This window comes from Mercenaria mercenaria, chromosome 7, assembly GCF_021730395.1.
Source record: "Mercenaria mercenaria strain notata chromosome 7, MADL_Memer_1, whole genome shotgun sequence".
Lineage (NCBI taxonomy): Eukaryota > Metazoa > Mollusca > Bivalvia > Venerida > Veneridae > Mercenaria > Mercenaria mercenaria.
This window is the reverse complement of record NC_069367.1, coordinates 54540342-54561532: the sequence shown is the minus strand read 5'-3', so window position 1 is coordinate 54561532 and position 21191 is coordinate 54540342. Positions and strand designations below refer to the sequence as shown.

Below are 21191 nucleotides of genomic sequence, written 5' to 3'. Positions count from 1 at the left end.
ATGAAAACGAGTCACACTCTGATAAATCGTAAAATCGCGCCAGATGACTTCACTTCCGTATTGAACTCTCGCGAGATCTAACATGGTGGTCAACGTTGACATTTAGATGAAAATTAGATAATTTTTGACGGAATGGAGCTTTCTGATACATCTGTACATTTATTGATCAATGCAGGAATGTCCTTTATAGGATTCTGCTTGTGTCTAAACATAATCCCGAAATTTAAAGATATGTTTATACGTGCAAATTTGTTTGGAGTAGATATGAGCAAAAAATCTAAAGTGAAAGTGTAAGTCAGATTTCGTCAGTCGGCCTATCTTCTATTTAAAAGGCACAGCTGTCGGTCAGGGAAAGTTCCGTCTTTCTTGGAAATATACTGCGATTGTGTATCCAACATGCTTAGGTTAAATTGTACAGGTATAGTGATTAGGAAGTGTATCAAGTCAAAAGCCACCCACCCCCCATATATGAAACACCCCCTATTTTGTTCTATACAAAACATTATACATATTACTCGAGGTCGTTTTAATATGAAAAAGGCAAAGCCTCTGAGCGAGCATAGCTTAAACGACAAAGAAACTATTCACTGCTTAAAACAATTCCGAGAACCTATTCACTTGAAAAGAAACAAAAATTTAGTGTCATTATACCCTTAACAGCGAATATCATACGTTGCAAAATATATGGAAAGCTGGTGTCATGGTGTCGTCATTACCTGTTTGCGGCGTTCTTATGGGTTTATGCTTATTAATGACATTTTATCCCATTTTCTGGCCAATGCTTGATCTTTTAAAAGAAAATCATATTTTTTTCTAGACTACCAACTGGAAATCTTTCTTGCATTATTTTTGAGTGATGGATAATATTCAGCAATTAAATGAAGTTCTGTATTCACTGCCAACAAAGCATTTCCTGTGAGCACCTGTCCTCAAGGGACACGCACTTTGTAAAATAAAAGCAAAATTGAAATTATTTCCATAACATAACTTTTTTAAAATTAAAGACACCTAATAAACATAGAGATTGTAACTCAAATATAAAATTTAAAAAGAAGAAAAAAACAACAATTTTCCCGACTTTGACGGAAGTAGAACAAAATGGCGGCACCCAGACGCGAGGAAATTTTTTCAGCTACATCACTTTGCCCCATTAGGCACACCTTTGTTATATTCGCCTACACATTGCCGTAAGGCGAGCTACGCGTTCACAGTTGCGCTTCGCACAATTGCTCGCGAGCTATGCTCGCTATTAACACCTAAATTGATTTAATCAACACCTTTACACTATACATAGCTGTGTTTTAATTGAGCTGTATTGACCATTTCGACATTATAGGATAAATCCTGTTCTCCGGTATTTCTGGGGGTGCTGGCGGGATTAACTGATATAGCAACAATGTACAATATTAGCGATTATATTTGCCAGAAGATAAGGATTTAGGAAAAATCTTCATTCTCTCAATGAAAATACTATTTTACGACCTCTGCAACAAAATCTTTGCACAAAAAATTTGTGTACTCTGAAAAATTCAAATAATTTCACACCATCAGTATCGAGCTACGGAAGCGGCAGTATAGAATAAAAGATAAGATTTCAAAAATAAAGTAAACTTTGGGGATATTTTTGCAACATCTTAAGGTTACAAAGAAGGCCTTGAGGAACAAAAATCAAACATTGCCAAATCATAGAAAGAAAGATTTGTTTGACATGAAAATTGAACAGCATGTAAAAGATGTATATTACTTTACGAAACAAGTGTCAGTATACTGATATAAACATTGACATCTAGAAAATGACTGCCTATAGGGGCCCCACTTCCGGACAGTCAAACACCTTTAAAAGCTCACCATTTTCAAAGAACTGTTACACATGTTCGTTTTGATGCATTTGCAATAGCGTGCGAGTGGTGAAATTTTACATATCAAGGTGGAATACAGTTTTCAGCAATTGTTTATCTTTATTTCTTTACAAATGGCATTCATTTTCAAAGGGAAACAACTTTTTCCTCGACGATTACTTAAAATAATCAGAAAAAGTTGTCTCCCTTTGAAAATGAATGCCATTTGTACCTAAAGTATTCCAAAAAAGTTGTCTCCCTTTGAAAATGAATACCATTTGTAAAGAAATAAACAATTGTTGAAAACTGTGTTCCACCTTGTTATGCAAAATTTTATGACTCGCACGCTATTGCAAATGCATCAAAACGAACATGTGTAACAGTTCTTTGAAAATGGTGAGTTTTTAAAGGTGTTTGACTGTCCGGAAGTGGGGCCCCTATAGGCAGTCCTTTTCCGGAATTCAATGTTTTTATCAGTATACAGACACCAGTTTCGTAAAGTAATATACATATTTTACATGCTGTTCAATTTTCATGTTAAACAACTCTTTCTTTCTATGATTTGGTGTTGTTTGAGTTTTGTTTCTCAAGGCCTGATTCTCATCCTTAATTGCAACAATGTTTTATGATAATCTGCAATACCTTTTTTTAATACATTTTCTTTGTTTAAACCTTGAAAAAATGGATAATCTTAAACATTACCGCTACAAAGTGTAATGGCCGCTACCCCCCTCACTGTAAAAGCGGAAACGGGTATTTATTAGTGGCTAATACCGGAAAATGGGATTTATCCTATAATGTTGATGTGGAGAATATTAAGGCTATTGTATTAGTTCAGGTATCATGAACTCATTAATCACCAGTTATAAAGTGTGAACATTTGAGAAAAGATTATCTTTTTCTCAGCACAATCAACTTTTGCTGCAAATTTAATTATACAGGACCCTGCAAATATAGATATTATCAAGTTTAAAACATTCTTACATTTGTTTATAGTCAGTTTAATAATACTGTACAGTGAGAAAATAACATATAATATTCAACTATTTCCAAGCTGTTTCTTCAGCTCAAGAGCACATTTTCATTATAATGACATCATTTACCATATAAAATAACCAAATATACGTTCTTCAACGATACAGTGCTTATTCGGGTAAGAGCCAAATATACGTTCTTCAACGATACAGTGCTCTTTTGGGTATTACAAAAACTGTTACGTTACCATTGCGCAAAGGATATATACACAAGAATATGTTCTTAAAGAGCAAAATAGTTAAATCATTATATTGATATTATGACGCTTCTTTTTTTCATACATAATATTATGTAATGTGTCATAATAAATATACAAAAATATTAGTCAATAAAAACTCAATATGTTAAAAATTTGGACTTTCATAGCCAAATTTAGTATCAAAATGATTGTCTTGAAATCAGGATTATGTTTTTCATAATTTCAACATTCAATTTTGAACTTTGTTCCAAAGATCTTAAAACTCACAAATTTTTTTATATATTTTTCTTAAAATATTGTCTGGTATGTAAGGCAGCTTTTTAATCCTGTAATGTTGTTACTATCTTATGGCTTCCATTAGCACCTTTAGTTCTGTTAAGGATGTTTGTCTTTAGAATAGGCTTTCAGCTTTGTATAAGTTGATAAGTTATCACCTTGTTAGGTATTAAGTTAAATTGGTGTAAATACCTTCAAACCAAGAAGTTCTCAAATTCTGTGGCACCTTACACTCTGTACCATGTGATTAAATCAGACCAATAATATTTAACTATTTGTTTCAATGAACCAATCATCTATGAAAATGATAAGCAACATTTTGATTGGTTATTTAGATTTTATGCTCCTGGCATCTACAGATGCGGGAGGCATATAGTGATCGTCCTGTCCGTCTGTTCGTTCGTCCGTCCGTCCGTACGAGATTAACCAAATGGGACCGTTACGTCTAGCATCAATACCCCTTACTAGAATGACTTGATACTAATGCAGATGTAACCTGTGACCATTCCTCATCTTCAGACATCACCTGACCTCAGTTTGACCTTGACCTCATTTTGGACTTGCTGCCAGTAGGTTGCTTTATATGGGCCATCTCTTGGTTAACCAAATGGGACCATTTCGTCTAGCATCAATACCGCTTACAAGAATGAATTGATACTAATACAGATGTAACCTGTGACCATTCCTCATCTTCAAACATCACCTGACCTCAGTTTGACCTTGACCTCATTTTGGACTTAGGTTGCTTTATATGGGCCATCTCTTGGTTAACCAAATGGGACCGTTACGTCTAGCATCAATACCCCTTACTAGAATGACTTGATACTAATGCAGATGTAACCTGTGACCATTCCTCATCTTCAGACATCACCTGACCTCAGTTTGACCTTGACCTCATTTTGGACTTGCTGCCAGTAGGTTGCTTTATATGGGCCATCTCTTGGTTAACCAAATGGGACCATTTCGTCTAGCATCAATACCGCTTACAAGAATGAATTGATACTAATACAGATGTAACCTGTGACCATTCCTCATCTTCAAACATCACCTGACCTCAGTTTGACCTTGACCTCATTTTGGACTTAGGTTGCTTTATATGGGCCATCTCTTGGTTAACCAAATGGGACCGTTTCGTCTAGCATTAATACCACTTAAAGAATGAATTGATACTAATACAGATGTAACCTATGACCATTCCTCATCTCCAAACATCACATGACCTCAGTTTGACCTTGACCTCGTTTTGGACTTAGGTTGCTTTGTATCGACAAGGATGCCACTGGGGACATCAAGCGTTTATTGAACGCAGCTCCTTGTTTTAAGTTTGAGCTGTGGAACTCTGTTATTCAAGAGAATGATTCTGGACCTCCAGACAGTTAAAATGTGAAGAGTTTTATTCTAGACCTCCAGAGATTTTATATGTTAAAAGAGTTGATTCTGGACCTCCAGACAAACTAAATATTGGACATCCAGTATGTTGAGAAAGTTCTTGTATTTGGATGTTGTTTTAAGTTTTATTGTGGATCTCCATGTTTGTTGTTAAAATTGAATATTCAGGATATCCTGTGAACATTATTGGACAGTCTTTTAATAAACATCAAAAACATAATCTTGTTGGAACTGCATCCCACACTCTGACCCATATTTTAACACTTTATAATATTGAAATCTCTCACCCCACTCACATTAACAGGTATAATAAGTAATTATTGTCTGTTGACAGACCGAAAGCTGCCAGTGTGATATATTGGGCAATGATTCTAATAATTGTGTTTAAACCAGTACAGTTTTACAAGCATCTTGCTGATCTGTATTTACAGACCTGAAGCTGCTGGTGTGATATGTGGAGCAGTGTTTCTAGTGATTATGTTTCTGTTCATACCAGTACCATTTTACAAGCATCTTGCTGATCCAGCCAACAAAAAGTTCCCACATCATGAGGTATGTTCTATTGTATATCATATTCTATTGGCCTTTGTGGTCAAGTTGTGAGTAGTTAAAACAAGTTTCCATATCTGGCATATCATGAGGTATGTTCTAGCTGCCATTATTGGGGCCTCTATGGTCAAGTTGTAAGTGGTTGAGGCCATTTGCATTTAGTCGCTTTTAGCTCAGTTATTGTTGGTTTTAGCCCTGGTTAGGCCACATTGTCAGATAATTTTTTGACCTTCTATTGAATTATTTCTTTTCTTTTGCTGTGCTTTATTACTGCAAAACAGAATTCCATAAGAAGGGGAAGATTATCTATTACCTATTTATAGTTTAAGAAGTAAAACAACAGGTAACCATCAGCAGCCTCAGCCTTTGTCTGCTGTTTTAAATGATCTACTTAATGGATTTGCTTAGCTGGTACTTCATAACCTGGCAAAAACCAATAAGTGAGCCTAAACTTGAAAGTCTCTGGTTTTTGGTAAGATCCATGTTTAAAGCCTTAGGAATAAGGGCAGTAATTCGGCCGAAAATGTGCTTCCGTGGTCTAGTCAAAAGAAGTCGAAAGTAAGTAGATCCTAATTCCCATTTTTCTTGCGCAAATTTGTGTAGAATGAGTGCGTAAATAAGACTTTTTTCACAACTAGAATGTATTCTGAATGAAATGAGAGGGTTTTCATGTTTATACACCCCATATGGCAAGTTCTGTAGATCAAAACCGAAAGCAGATGTTTATTCTGCGAACAAGAGCAAATATGCGCCATTTTAGGGTAGTAGGCCACATAAGACTAGCATTTCTCTAGGAACTATTCAAACCCCTATTTTCCTTTCATTTTTTTGTTATTTTTTTATGATAGAACTTTTATGAAAAATAGGTGTAGGAAATAGAAATGTTCTATAAAGATACGTAAAGACGACGTAAAGTCGTTTTTAGCTCATCTGATTTTTTGAAAAAAAAATGAGTTATTGTCTTCACTTGAGCGGTTGTCGGTGTCGGCGTTGCCTGGTTAAGTTTTATGTTTAGGTCAGCTTTTCTCCTAAACTATCAAAGCTATTGCTTTGAAACTTGGAATACTTGTTCACCATCATAAGCTGACCCTGTATAACAAGAAACATAACTCCATCTTGCTTTTTGCAAGATTTATGGCCCGTTTTGTACTTAGAAAATATCAGATTTCTTGGTTAAGTTTTATGTTTAGGTCAACTTTTCTCCTAAACTATCAAAGCTATTGCTTTGAAACTTGGAATACTTGTTCACCATCATAAGCAGACCCTGTACATCAAGAAACATAACTCCATCTTGCTTTTTGCAAGATTTATTGCCCCTTTTGGACTTAGAAAATCAGTTTTCTTGGTTAAGTTTTATGTTTAGGTCAGCTTTTATCCTAAACTATCAAAGCTATTGCTTTAAAACTTGCAACGCTTGTTCACCATCATAAGTTGACCCTGTACAGCAAGAAACATAACTCCATCCTGCTTTTTGCAAGATTTATGGCCCCTTTTGGACTTAGAAAATATCAGATTTCTTGGTTAAGTTTTATGTTTAGGTCAACTTTTTCTCTTAAACTATCAAAGCTATTGCTTTGAAACTTGCAACACTTGTTTACCATCATAAGCTGACCCTGTACAGCAAGCAACATAACTCCATTTTGCTTTTTGCAATAATTATTGCCCCTTTTGGACTTAGAAAATCATTTTCTTGGTTGAGTATTATGTTTAAGTCAACTTTTCTCATAAACTATCAAAGCTATTGCTTTAAAACTTGCAACAGTTTTTCACCATCATAAGTGGACACTGTACATCAAGAAACATAACTCTGTCCTGCTTTTTGCAAGAATGATGGCCCTTTTTAGACTTAGAAAATCATGGGTAGGACAATATTTCTATTACACAAAAAAAAATCAGATGAGCGTCAGCACCCGCAAGGCGGTGCTCTTGTTTTATATGAAACAAAAAAGGATTTGAATTACTTACCTTTAGCCTTCAGACTAGTTAAACTATAAAAGGTTTGTGTAACTCTTTTAAAGAGGGTTATCCAAGGTATTAAGCAATATTTGCAATAATGGTATTTTGAAAATACTTGGAACAAATATTCAACATGTCATGCATAAGGCTAAAGGCCAAGGTTTGTAGCTTCAAGGTCATACAGCAGAGGTTTAAGATTTCATAGGTCCCGTTGCAAGTTACACTTTGTCATGAAAAGACCCAGTCCCTTAGATTAGAAGCAGTAAGGTGAAGGTAAAACTCAAAAGTCAAAAAGTCATAGGCAAAGAAATCTTTTTTCTTGTCCATACCATATCTCAGTCCCTGCAGGATTTGAAAATACTTGACATTGATGTTATATATGTGAATGGCAAGTATGTCATTGTATTGCTGTTTAAATTATTAGTTTATCTGGAGAGAGAAACAAAAATGAGAAATTACTGAATGAATTTTTCAAGAATGTAAATATGTGATTAATGTATGCATAGCACTGTGACATAACAAGTTACATAAAGCTGTCACATACATTTCTTTTTTCAGTATATAGAATACATTGCAGCCCTGCTGTCAATATGCTGTATGATATTCCTCGGATTTGCGGATGATGTTCTCGCCCTCAAGTGGCGTCACAAACTCTGGTTACCCACCATAGCCTCTCTTCCACTGTTGATGGTCTACTTTGTCAACTTTAACTCAACTACAATAATTGTTCCACTGCCTTTCAGACCATTCCTTGGTTATGATACAGACTTGGGTATGTATTTTCTACATTATAATACATTATGTCTTAAATTATTGTTTTTTTATGAGCACACATTGATATTTATATCTTATTTTCTAATTTAGAAATTACATGTACTTCCATATTAATTGTAAGTAGAAATAATGTGACAAAATCTAGACAATATTTATTTATGAAAACACAGAGATATTTTAATACATGTAGATACTGAAATGTGAAATTTAATTTTTAGCTTAATCATTTAAAATAGTGAGAGCTGTTTTACTCATCTTTGCGCTGGCGTCACATCTTGGTGAAAGTTCTGTATGCATATATCTGTGGAACTACTGGCACTTGATTGAAAATTCGCCCAAGGCTTCCTAGTGATCAGTTTTATTATATAGCTCATTGTTGAATTTAAGTAAATTGTGGCACTTTTGGGACTTACAAGATTGGCTTAAAAATGTTCTTGCAACTAATTATTAAATTGTATCTTTGTAACAACTGGGTGTATTGAGCTGTTCATTTCCATTTGGCCTCAAGATATGCATATAAATTTAAAACTCAAACAGAACCTTTGTACTTACTTTGTAACTTTGTGGAAACAGGAGTGTGGATCAACTGATAAGCGACATTCACAGTGATTTTGTAAGTTGGGGAGACAGCTGTGTGAATCAGCTGATAGATAGCATCCATAGTGATTGTCAGATAACATCCATAGTGATTGTCATACACACTTTAAATACTGATTACCTTTCATAACATTGTACTTCGGTTGTTTTTTTTAAATTTCAGGTGTTCTGTATTACGTATATATGGGTATGCTGGCAGTGTTCTGTACAAATGCAATCAACATTTTGGCTGGTGTGAATGGCCTAGAAGCAGGACAGAGTGTTATCATAGCTGCATCAGTGCTCATATTTAACTTCATAGAAATCTCAGGTATTCGTGTTGACCCATGCACCCAGTGACATCATTATTTTTGGTGCAGATTTCATTGGAGATTTCCTTTTATTTTGGTTTTCATCATTCCAAAAAATTAAATCCTAGTTGATAAACGAAACCCACTTTTATTGTAACACTTTGAACTATTTGTAGGGGACTAATTTTTGTGGTTAGGCCGATCTATGAAATTAAATCCCAAAGAACAAATATCATCCCATTCATTTTACCTTCATAATTTGAAATCCAGTAATAGGTTGTTTTAGCCAAAGCCGTGAAATTTTATGCAAATGAAAGGCATTTGACAGTAATATATAAAATCCCCAACTTACGTCCTCATGAAATAGAGGTTTTGGTTGAAACCACAAAGTTTTAAGGCAACAAAACTAACTGAATCAACAGTATGTGTAAGCTGGTTATTAGTCCCCTACTGGTTGAAAACCAGTTTTGGGGACTATAGGAATGCTCTTTTCCGTCATTCCGTCTTTCCGTCATTCTGTCATTCCGTCATTCCGTCCGTCCGCAATTTCGTGTCCGGTCCATAACTCTGTCATCCATGAAGGGATTTTAATATTACTTGGCACAAATGTTCCCCATGATGAGACGACGTGTCATGCGCAAAACCCGGACCCCTAGCTCAAAGGTCAAGGTCACAATAGGAGGTCAAAGGTCAACAGGGCTTTTTTCCTGTCCGGTCCACAACTCTCCCATCCTTGAAGGGATTTTAGTATTACTTGGCACAAATGTTCCCCATGATGAGATGATGTGTCATGCGCAAATCCCGGACCCCTAGCTCAAAGGTCAAGGTCACAATTGGAGGTCAAAGGTCAACAGGGCTTTTTTCCTGTCCGGTCCATAACTCTCCCATCCATGAAGAGATTTTAATATTACTTGGCACAAATGTTCCCCATGAGGAGATGACGTGTCATGCGCAAAACCTGGACCCCTAGCTTAAAGGTCAAGGTCACAATTGGAGGTCAAAGGTCAACAAGGCTTTTTTCCTGTCCGGTCCATAACTCTCCCATCTATGAAGGGATTTTAATATTACTTGGCACAAATGTACCTCATAATAAGACGATGTGTCATGCACAACTTTCAGACCCCTGGCTCAAAGGTCAAGGTCACACTTAGCAGTCAAATGTTAACATAGCATGAACAGGGTCTGTTTCGTGTCCGGTTCATAACTCTGACATTCATTAAGGGATTTTAATATCACTTAGCACAAGTGTTCCCCATGATGAGACGACGTGTCATGCGCAAATCCCGGACCCCTAGCTCAAAGGTCAAGGTCACAATTGGGGGTCAAAGGTCAACAGAGTTTTTTTCCTGTCCCGTCCATAACTCTGCCATCCATGAAGGGATTTTAATATTACTTGGCACAAATGTTTCCCATGATGAGACGACCTGTCATGCGCAAACCCAGTACCCTAGCTTAAAGGTCAAGGTCACACTTTGCGATCAAAGGTCAAGAGGATTTTTTTCCTGTCCGGTCTATAACTTTGTCATGCAAAGCAGGATTTAGATATCAGTTGGCACAAATATTCCCCTGGATGAGACAACATGTCATGTGCAAGAACCAGGTCCCTAGCTCTAAGGTCAAGGTCATATTTAGAGGTCAAAGGTCAAATTCAAGAATGACTTTGTACGGAACATTTCTTCTTCATGCATAGAGGGATTTTGATGTAACTTGGACCAAATGTTCACCACCATGAGGCACCCTTGTTTTTAGAATTACGTCCCTTTGTTGTTACTATAAATAGATTTTATTGTAACTTTTTTATTACTGGCGGTAGAGAAAAATCGAGACCACTTTTCTGTGGTACAGCATGCATGTTACATCCAATTTTTAGGTGTATTTTGACCTATCTCTACCTGGTAAAGAGTTTCTTGTGGACTTATATTATTATTTTTTTTTTTTTTTTTTTTTTTTTTTTTTTTTTTTTTTAGGATTAATTTCCCTTTGTTGTTACTATAAATAACTTACATGATAACATTTTTATAATCAGCCCAAAAAATTCAATATGAAAACAACTGTGGGTTTTTATATATGCACATTTTAATCCAAGTGTGATGTTATAACATATTGTATATGTAGTACAATATTGTTTATACATCATTGATAGATATCAGTTCATTATGTTATACTGCAGTAGAAAAAATTAGGTGCCTTCCAGTAGGGGACTTTGTATTGCATGGCAATACTTCATTCACTTGTTATTTCAGTTTTTGCTGACCGTTGAACCTTTTATACTAAGTGCTTCATTGCCCATATAAGGTAGCAAGATACAGTACTGGAGTGAGAAGAAAGTAAATGAAATCTGCATAAAACTTTACTGATTAGTCTAAGTAAAACCAAAGTAAAAGTTTATTGTATAAATCCTTGCACAAACTACTGCAGAAATTTGTTACTGTTGTGTGTTTTTTTTTATTTCAGGTGATTGTTCTGCAGCTCATGTGTTTAGTACCTATTTCATCTTGCCTTATACTGCAGTCAGTGCTGCTTTATTCTACCATAACTGGTAAGGATATTTTTTTCATTAGTTATACCCCAGAGTATTGGGATACATTGGGATTGACTATGTCTGTCAGTCTGTCTGTCCGAAACTTTTATTTTCAAATAACTACACATAAACACTGTTTAACATTCACCGTCTCAGTATGGTGAGAATCACGTATGATTGAGGTTATGAGGTCCTAGGTTCAAGTCACACTTAGAAGTTAAATATTTTTATACGCCCGTTTGAAAAATGGGACGTATTATGGGAACGCCCCTGGCGGGCGGGCGGGCAGCGTCCACAGACCTTGTCCGGAGCATATCTTCTACATGCATGGAGGGATTTTGATGAAACTTGGCACAGTTGTTCACCATCATGAGACGAAGTGTCATGCGCAAGAACCAGGTCCCTGGGTCTAAGGTCAAGGTCACACTTAGAGGTCAAAGGTCAAATTCAAGAATGACTTTGTCCGGAGCATATCTTCTTCATGCATGGAGGGTTTTTGATGAAAGTTGGCACAATTGTTCATCATCATGAGACGGAGTGTCATGCGCAAAAACCAGGTCCCTAGGTCTAAGGTCAAGGTCACACTTAGAGGCCAAAGGGTACAAGAATGAAAAATTCAAGAATGACTTTGTCCGGAGCATATTTTCTTCATGCATGGAAGGATTTTGATGTAGCTTGGCACAGTTGTTCACCATAATGAGAGGGAGTGTCATGCGCAAGAACCAGGTCCCTAGGTCTAAGGTCAAGGTCACACTTAGAGGTCAAAGGATACATGAATGAAAACTTTGTCCGGAGCATATCTTCTTCATGCATGAAAGGACTTTGATGTAGCTTGGCACAATTGTTCACCATCATGAGACGGAGTGTCATGCGCAAGAACCAGATCTCTAGGGGTAAGGTCAAGGTCACACTTAGAGGTCAAGGATACAAGAATGAAAACTTTGTCCGGAGCATTTCTTCTTCATGCATTGAGGGATTTTGATACAACTTGGCACAAATGTTCACAAATATGAGACGGAGTGTCGTGCGCAAGAACCAGGTCCCTAGGTCTAAGGTCAAGGTCACACTTAGAGGCCAAAGGTCAGATACAAGAATGACTTTGTCCGGAGCATTTCTACTTCATGCATGGAGGGATTTTGATGTAACTTGGCACAATTGTACACCATCATGAGACGGAGTGTCATGCACTGGTCCCTTCTTTTGAATTACTTCCCTTTGCTGTTACTATAAATAGCTTATATTGTAACTTTTTCATTACAAGTCGTAGGGAAAAATCGTGACCACTTTTCTGTAGTACAACATGCATGTTACATCCAATTCTGAGATGTATTTTGAGCTCTCTCTACCTGGTAAGGATTTTTGTGTGGACTTGTAATTTTTTTTTTATACGCCCGTTTGAAAAACGGGACGTATTAATGGGAACGCCCCTGGCGGGCGGGCGGCGTCCACAGACCTTGTCCGGAGCATATCTTCTACATGCATGAAGGGATTTTGATGAAACATGGCACAGTTGTTCACCATCATGAGACGGAGTGTCATGCGCAAGAACCAGGTCCCTAGGTCTAAGGTCAAGGTCACACTTAGAGGTCAAAGGTCAAATTCAAGAATGACTTTGTCCGGACCATATCTTCTTCATGCATAGAGGGATTTTGATGAAAGTTGGCACAATTGTTCATCATCATGAGAAGGAGTGTCATGCGCAAGAACCAGATCCCTAGGTCTAAGGTCAAGGTCACACTTAGAGGTCAAAGGATACAAGAATGAAAACTTTGTCCGGAGCATTTCTTCTTCATGCATAGAGGGATTTTGATATAACTTGGCACAAATGTTCACCACCATGAGGCGGAGTGTCGTGCGCAAGAACCAGGTCTCTAGGTCTAAGGTCAAGGTCACACTTAGAGGTCAAAGGATACAAGAATGAAAACCTTGTCCGGAGCATTTCTTCTTCATGCATAGAGGGATTTTGATATAACTTGGCACAAATGTTCACCACCACGAGACGTAGTGTCATGCGCAAGAACCAGGTCCCTAGGTCTAAGGTCAAGGTCACACTTAGAGGCCAAAGGTCAGATACAAGAATGACTTTGTCCGAAGCATTTCTTCTTCATGCATGGAGGGATTTTGATGTAACTTGACACAATTATACACCATCATGAGACGAAGTGTCATGCGCAGTTCCCTTCTTTCGAATTACTTCCCTTTGTTGTTACTATAAATAGCTTATATTGTAACTTTTTCATAACAAAACACTTAGTTATTACTAAACAACCACAAAATTAAAATTCCATTTGCAAATACAGGTGCTAGAGTAAAGAAATTTGCTGTGACGGGCGTATATTGTGACATTCTTGCACTCTTGGTTTTTTTTTTTTCTCTTTAAAGATTAACTTCCCTTAGTTGTTACTATAAATAACTTACATTGTAACTTTTTTATAATTGACCGTACGGAAAAACCAAGACCACTTTTCTGTGGTACAACATTGATGTTACTTTCAAATTTTTGGTGTATTTTAAGGTATCTCTACCTGGTAAGGATTTTTTTTGTGGACTTAGAAAAATAAAAGAATTACAATAATTTCTAAAAAAAAAAAACATTGTAAACAACTAGAAAATTAAAATTCCATTTGCAAATACAGGTGCTAGTGTAAAGAAATTTGCTGTGACGGGCGTATATTGTGACATTCTGGCACTCTTGTTAGTTTATATCTTCTCTGTATGTTAAGGTCTAGATGATGATGTGCAGAGTCATAGTAAAAGTTGGATGTAAAAGGTCATGATCGCAGCATTTGGGAGTATTAATCATCTTCAGTTATAGCTCCTGTTTAGCATCGCCTGAATCCTCGACAAAGATACATGATGCGATTTGACATTTATAGCTCACCTGAGCACTAAGTGCTCAGGGTGAGCCATTGTGATCTTTCACCATCTGGCGTCCGTCCATCCACATTTTGCTTCTAACGACATCTCTTCTGAAACTATGTGGTTGAAGCCGATGGAAGTTGGCCTGGATGTAGTCTTCCAAAATTGTTCAAACTGTCCTGCTTGGTTACACATTAGGGCTGCCAGAGGTTAAAGTAGAAAAATCTTCAAATCACATCTCTTCCTTAGCCTCTAGTCGTGTCTTGAAATAATTTCAAACAAATGGTCCTTATGCCATCTTCTGTATTCTACCCTCTACGAAGATTGTTTGAATTTTTAGGATTTGTAAAAATACATGGCCAACAGGAGGCATGGTCACTTTTCCCTATATTTATATAGTGAAAACTTTAAATATCTCATTGTCAGAAACCACTTGCCCGATTTTAAATTAAGTGTACACAAATGATTGGTGACTGTTCTGTTTCATAAAAAAACATGGCCACCATGGCCACTTTACCCCGTATGTATGTAGTGGAAACTTAAAAAATCTTCTTGTTTCATATGGTCTCTAACTGTTTCCCTGCCCCTACAAACACACACACACACACACACACACTTATTACCTGCCCATATTTATTTAGTAGAAACTTTTACAATATTGTAGTCAGAAAACACTGACACTATTTTAAAATAATTCACAGACAGTTTCTAGGCATAACCATCTACCAAAACTGTTCAAGTGGTGTTATTCAAGTGAGCTATCTAGGGCCATCATGGCCCTCTTGTTGCAACCTTAATTGCAGGAACCTGTTTAAACTCATTTGTCGTGATGAATCCTTGTTAGGAAAGTTGTGATACTGAAAAATTTATTGTAGTGCCTTAACTGAAGGTCTGTGAAAGTAAACACACACATAAATGTTTCACTGTTGTTAAAATATGTGGCTAAGAAATCTAGAAATATCTCAGTTATTTACTGTCAAAATGATGTAATAATTATTAAAACTATGGTTCAAATAGTAGGAAAAAAATCTGTTTTTTATGCATCTCAATATCTAGCAACTACATGTATATATAGCAAGTATATACATCACAGTTTTACCTTTTCTTTTGTTTAGGTATCCTTCAAGTGTTTTTGTTGGTGATACATTTTGCTACTTTTCTGGAATGACGTTCGCTGTGGTCGCTATCCTTGGACATTTCAGTAAAACCATGCTGCTGTTTTTCATCCCGCAAGTGGCCAACTTTATCTACAGTGTACCACAGTTGTTTAGATTTGTACCATGTCCAAGACATAGATTACCAAAGTAAGTTTTTGTTGTTGTAGAAGCTTCTGTGAGAACCGTTATGTTAGTAAGTCTTTCTACAATGCTTAGACAAAGACAGAAAATTTGTGTTAACAGTTTATTAGTTAATTTACTTAAATATGTCATTCAAATTAATCGTAAGTCCTTGTAGGGTTTCTGTAGGGTTTTTATCAGTTTCCTCTTCAGGATTAGCCATATATCACAGGCTCAAAAAATGTGCAATTATTTATTATAATTTCAGGTACAATGCAAAGACAGATAAAGTAGAAATGAGTTATTCTGTATATAAACAATCGGATTTGAAGCCTTTAGGAAAACTGTGTCTTTCAGTATATAAACTATTTGGAGTTGTTCATATAAAAGAAAATACAGGAGAAGATGGCATGTATTCTGAATGCAACAATTTAACGTTGATCAATTTAATGTTAAAATTCTTCGGACCTCTTCATGAAAGAAAGCTAGTCACTATTTTATTATTATTGCAGGTAGGTTATTTTACTATTTTCACTGTCAACGATTTGTACCATAACAGGGTTTTTTTCCTTCTAAATAGGGGCCGTTTCCCCTCAGAAAATTTCTTTTAAGTCATGCAGTTTTCCCCAAAAATTGACTTTACTTCAGGTTTTTTATTCCCCTTTGCCCAAATTCCGAGCTGTTTTTTTCCCAAAATCACAGGCCTGGGCCCCTTCCCCTCCTGGTAAAAAAAACAAAACCTGCGTGATTAAACCTTTAAATGATAAAAAATCCATAAAACACGAGAACTCTAGCATGCAGAGAGGGAACTTTTCTTATATCTTTACCTATAAGTATCTATTTATCAGGGATAGGGTCAGTTACTTGGTAACATAATGCATTAACATCACCATTTCATTGAGATTCACCTTATTACCATTACATCAATTTTGAAGATAATGTATTACCATTAACATGCCATGATAATGCATTACCATTACCATTATGTTTAAACATTTTAAAGAACATTTAAAGTATACTAATCGATACTATTTATTAGGCCTTGTATAACATCAGTAACTCTGACAGACAGGGGAATGAGTTACGTGTGCCAAAGTTCATCAGAACTAGTTTGTTCACAAATTTCTCGAATAAATCCTTTTTGTTAGACACATTTACAAGCTATGCTTTGTTTTTGTTGTGATGATTGAAAGAAAAGAAACCACCCTAGGAACATTCCTGGGAAGTTTAGTTAAATGTCTTGGCAGCAAAGTTCCTTAGGTGACCATCTGCCAAATTCCCCCAAGCCATACTGATTTGTTGAAAATATATGGCTTTCTCTGAAACTGTCCTCTTCGATTAAAATAATTTCACAGCAATTTTCCTTGGGTGACCCTCTGCTAAATTCCGTAAATCATTCTGTTTTGTTAAAAAAAAACTAATTTTGAAAATCAACTGGCCTCATTTTTATGCCCCGCTTCGAAGAAGGAGGGGTATATTGTTTTGCAGATGTCGGTCGGTCGGTAGGTCTGTCTGTCGGTCGGAATGTAGACCAATCCGTTTCTGGATGATAACTCAAGAACACTTGGGCCTAGGATCAAGAAGGTTGATAGGGAGGTTGGTCATCACCAGCAGATGACCCCTATTGATTTTGAGGTCTGTATGTCAAAGGTCAAGGTCACAGTGATCCTGAATAGTAAAACGGTTTCCGGATGATAACTCAAGAACACTTGGGCCTAGGATCATGAAAGTTGATAGAGAGGTTGGTAATGACCAGCAGATGACCTCTATTGATTTTGAGGTCAGTATGTTAAAGGTCAAGGTCACAGTGACCCTGAACATTAAAACGGTTTCCGGATGATAACTCAAGAACACTTAGGCCTAGGGTCACGAAAGTTGATAGGTAGGTTGGTCATGACTCAGTATGTCAAAGGTCAAGGTCACAGTGACCAGGAACTGTAAAATGGTTTCCAGGCAATAACTCTAGAACGCTGGGGCCTAGTGTCAGGAAAATTGACAGTTAGGTTGGCCATGACCAGCAGATGACCCCTATTGACTTTGAGATCATTAGGTCAAAGGTCAAGGTCACATTGGCCAGGAACAGTTAAAACGGTTTCTGATCTTCTTGTCCAAAACCATAGGGCCTAGGGCTTTGATATTTGGTATGTAGCAAAATCTAGTGGTCCTCTACCAAGATTGTTCAGATTATTTCCCTGGGGTCAAATATGGTCCCACCTTGGGGGTCACATGGTTTATATAGACTTATATAGGAAAAAACTTTGAAAAACCTCTTGTCCAAAACCACAGGGCCTAGGGCTTTGATATTTTGTATATGACGTCATCTAGTGGTCCTCTACTAAGTTGTTCAAATTATTCCCCTAGGGTCAAATATGGCTCTGCCCTGGGGGTCACATGGTTTACATAGACTTACATAGGGAAAAACTTTGAAAATCTTCTTGTCCAAACCACAAAGACTATGGCTTTAATATTTTGTAATGTAGCATCATTTAGTGGTTCTCTACCAAGTTTGTTCAAATTATCCCTTTAGGGTCAAATATGGCCCCTGCCCCAGGGGTCATATGGTTCATATAGATTTATTTAGGGAAAAACTTAGAACCTTCATGTCCATAACTTACATCATTCAAATTTGGACCACATGTATAGTTTTGAGTGGCAAGACTCAAAAAACTTTGACCTTGTTATTGACCTAGTGACCTACTTTCACATTTTTGAAGGTACGGGCTTCAAATTTGGACCACATGCATAGTTTTTTGTTCCAAAATAATATTTTACCTAGTGATCTACTTTCACATTTCTCAAGCTACAGCCTTCAAATTTGAACCACAAGCATAGTTTTGTGTACTGAAATGAACTTTGATCTTGAGATTGACCTAGTGACCTACTTTCACATTTTTGAAGGTACAGGCTTCAAATTTGGACCACTTGCATAGTTTTGTGTTCCGAAATAAAATTTGACCTTGATTTTGACCTAGTGACCTACTTTCACATTTCTGAAGCTACAGGCTTCAAATTTGGACCGCATGCATATTTTTGAGTTCTGAATTGAAATTTGACATTGATTTTTACCTATTACCTACTTTCACATTTCTCAAGCTACAGCCTTCAAATTTGAAGCACATGCATAGTTCTGTCTGTCGAAATGAACTTTGACCTTGAAAATGATCTAGTGACCTACTTTCACATTTTTGAAGGTACGGGCTTCAAATTTGGACCACATGCATAGTTTTTTGTTCCAAAATAATATTTTACCTAGTGATCTACTTTCACATTTCTCAAGCTACAGCCTTCAAATTTGAACCACAAGCATAGTTTTGTGTACTGAAATGAACTTTGATCTTGAGATTGACCTAGTGACCTACTTTCACATTTTTGAAGGTACAGGCTTCAAATTTGGACCACTTGCATAGTTTTGTGTTCTGAAATAAAATTTGACCTTGATTTTGACCTAGTGACCTACTTTCACATTTCTGAAGCTACAGGCTTCAAATTTGGACCGCATGCATATTTTTGAGTTCTGAATTGAAATTTGACATTGATTTTTACCTATTACCTACTTTCACATTTCTCAAGCTACAGCCTTCAAATTTGAAGCACATGCATAGTTCTGTCTGTCGAAATGAACTTTGACCTTGAAAATGATCTAGTGACCTGCTTTCACATTTCTCAAGCCACAGCTTTCAAATGTGGGCCACATACACATTGTTTTGTACCGAAATGAAATTTGACATTGATTTTGACCTTGAGCTAGTCTTGAAATTTGGAACATTCAAAAATGGCTCAGTGGATGGTGCCAAGATCACTCTGTAATCTCTTGTTAGGTTAAAGGTCAAGGTCAGATTAAACCAGAATGGTAGAACTTTTGTTTACTTTGTTGGGTTTATTGTCGCACCGACACAATTTTAGGTCATATGGCGACTTTCCAGCTTTAATGGTGGAGGAAGACCCCAGGTGCCCCTCCGTGCATATTTCATCACGAGCGGGCACCTGGGTAGAACCACCGACCTTCCGTAAGCCAGCTGGATGGCTTCCTCACGTGAAGAATTCTACGCCCCAAATGAGGTTTCGAACCCACATCGATGAGGGGCAAATGGTTTGAAGTCAACGACTCTTAACCACTCGGCCACGGAGGCCCCAACTTTTGTTTACAGTGAGCATATAATTTCTGTTCCTTTCGTGTTCGACGAGCTCTTGTTAAAATAATTTCACAGCATTGATCCCTGCTCCAAAATTATTCAGTCCAGCTTCTTGGTTTCAGTTGTTTATAAGCATACGCAACAAAGTTTTAAAAAATTGAATTATATTATTTTTCTGTTTATTTTCAGATATTATGCAGTTGTGTGGCATTTACTATCAGATATCAAGTGGCGAAACTGTTTTACGATGTATAATAACATACTCGGCAGTATCAAAAAGTGCAGGCAACATTCTGTGATGTATACCACACTTAGAATAAGCATTAGAAAATCCTGCTGGTTGGGGGAGTATAGTCGTAAAATGGACTCTTAATACTCGACCATTTTTAGTAAAACTGAATTTGACATTTTATGGATCGAGAGTTTCACATGAATTCTTTCATGTGAGGTAAAGCCTAGGAATAATTTTTTCCTTTAAAAAAAATATAATAATTATGTACTTTCCTGTAAGGTTATTATATAGGTGAAAATATTTGACAAGATTGTTTATATCATGTTAGGTCTAGTACCACTTTGGTATGTGTTTCTAAATCTAGTTGAAATGTGCAGGTTTGAACCTGGCTCTAAGATGATAGAACTGTATTTAGAGACCTGTGCTAGTATTAATCAATGTTTTAAGTCTGACATTTACAGTTTTAAAACCTGTAAAAATTCAAATTGCATTAATTTCTTTTGGAATAAATTTATATTGCTGAAAATTTGCATAGTTATGTGTTGTAGTTTATGCCATTATCATGCCAAATTTCATTAAAATACATACAAGATTTTTGTATATCAGGCAAAAAGTTATTTAGTCATTTCAAAGTATAAGTCTAAGTTTCTGACTTAAAACATTTATGAATACTGGCCCAGTCTTATAATACAGCCTTGTCATTGCTTGTTAAGAAACGATGTAAAAAGTGCCGGAGTTCTATGACTGGTCTCCAAGGGACTGTGGAAGGAAATCTGGATTGCTTGGTTGTATTTTTGTGTTAAGATTTGTAAATCCAAAGTAAATACTTGCAGTATTTATATTTTTTGTGCACAGATTGTTATTAAATGAATAGTATGAAAGCTGCTTCGAGCAGTATTTGTGTGTCACTGTTGCCAAAAAAGTCATTTCAGATTTGTTATGTATATTCGTATTTTTCTTCTTTTCGTTATTAAATTGTTTCATTTTTAAAATTAAATGGTTTTCTTGCTTAGCAGTAAAATTTAAAAGTTTTATTCTTATTTAATTAAAAAAGAGCTGTCAGATCTTTATTTTAATATATGCCGACATGATTACTGTAGCTGTTACCGGTACATATCCTGCCCATAATACTAACAAGAGGCATGGGACTGTAATAAGAAGTATATATTCTACAGACTGATTAACAAAATTTTAAGTTTTTCAAAAAGTGGATATTTGTATTATTATGTTTTATTGAAGAAAAAAAACTGTAAAAACATTTTATAT

The 21191-nt window shown here is 36.3% G+C and overlaps 1 protein-coding gene and 1 long non-coding RNA gene across 2 annotated transcripts; one reads left to right on the top strand and one right to left on the bottom strand.

Annotated features, from left to right (window-relative positions):
• Positions 1 to 49: 49 nt before the first annotated feature.
• LOC128558601 (UDP-N-acetylglucosamine--dolichyl-phosphate N-acetylglucosaminephosphotransferase-like) lies at positions 50 to 20023 on the top strand. The gene is made up of 8 exons (XM_053548427.1): positions 50 to 290; positions 5169 to 5289; positions 7801 to 8014; positions 8777 to 8923; positions 11358 to 11442; positions 15399 to 15587; positions 15829 to 16072; positions 19883 to 20023. The coding sequence occupies exons 1-8, from the start codon at positions 133 to 135 to the stop codon at positions 19946 to 19948; spliced, it is 1224 nt and encodes a 407-aa protein (XP_053404402.1). The 5' UTR covers positions 50 to 132; the 3' UTR covers positions 19949 to 20023.
• Positions 3751 to 4650, bottom strand: LOC128558604 (uncharacterized). The gene is made up of 3 exons (XR_008371754.1): positions 4413 to 4650; positions 4068 to 4241; positions 3751 to 3896 (listed from the first exon to the last, which is right to left on the bottom strand). It is a non-coding gene; the product is annotated as an uncharacterized LOC128558604 (long non-coding RNA).
• Positions 20024 to 21191: the final 1168 nt, after the last annotated feature.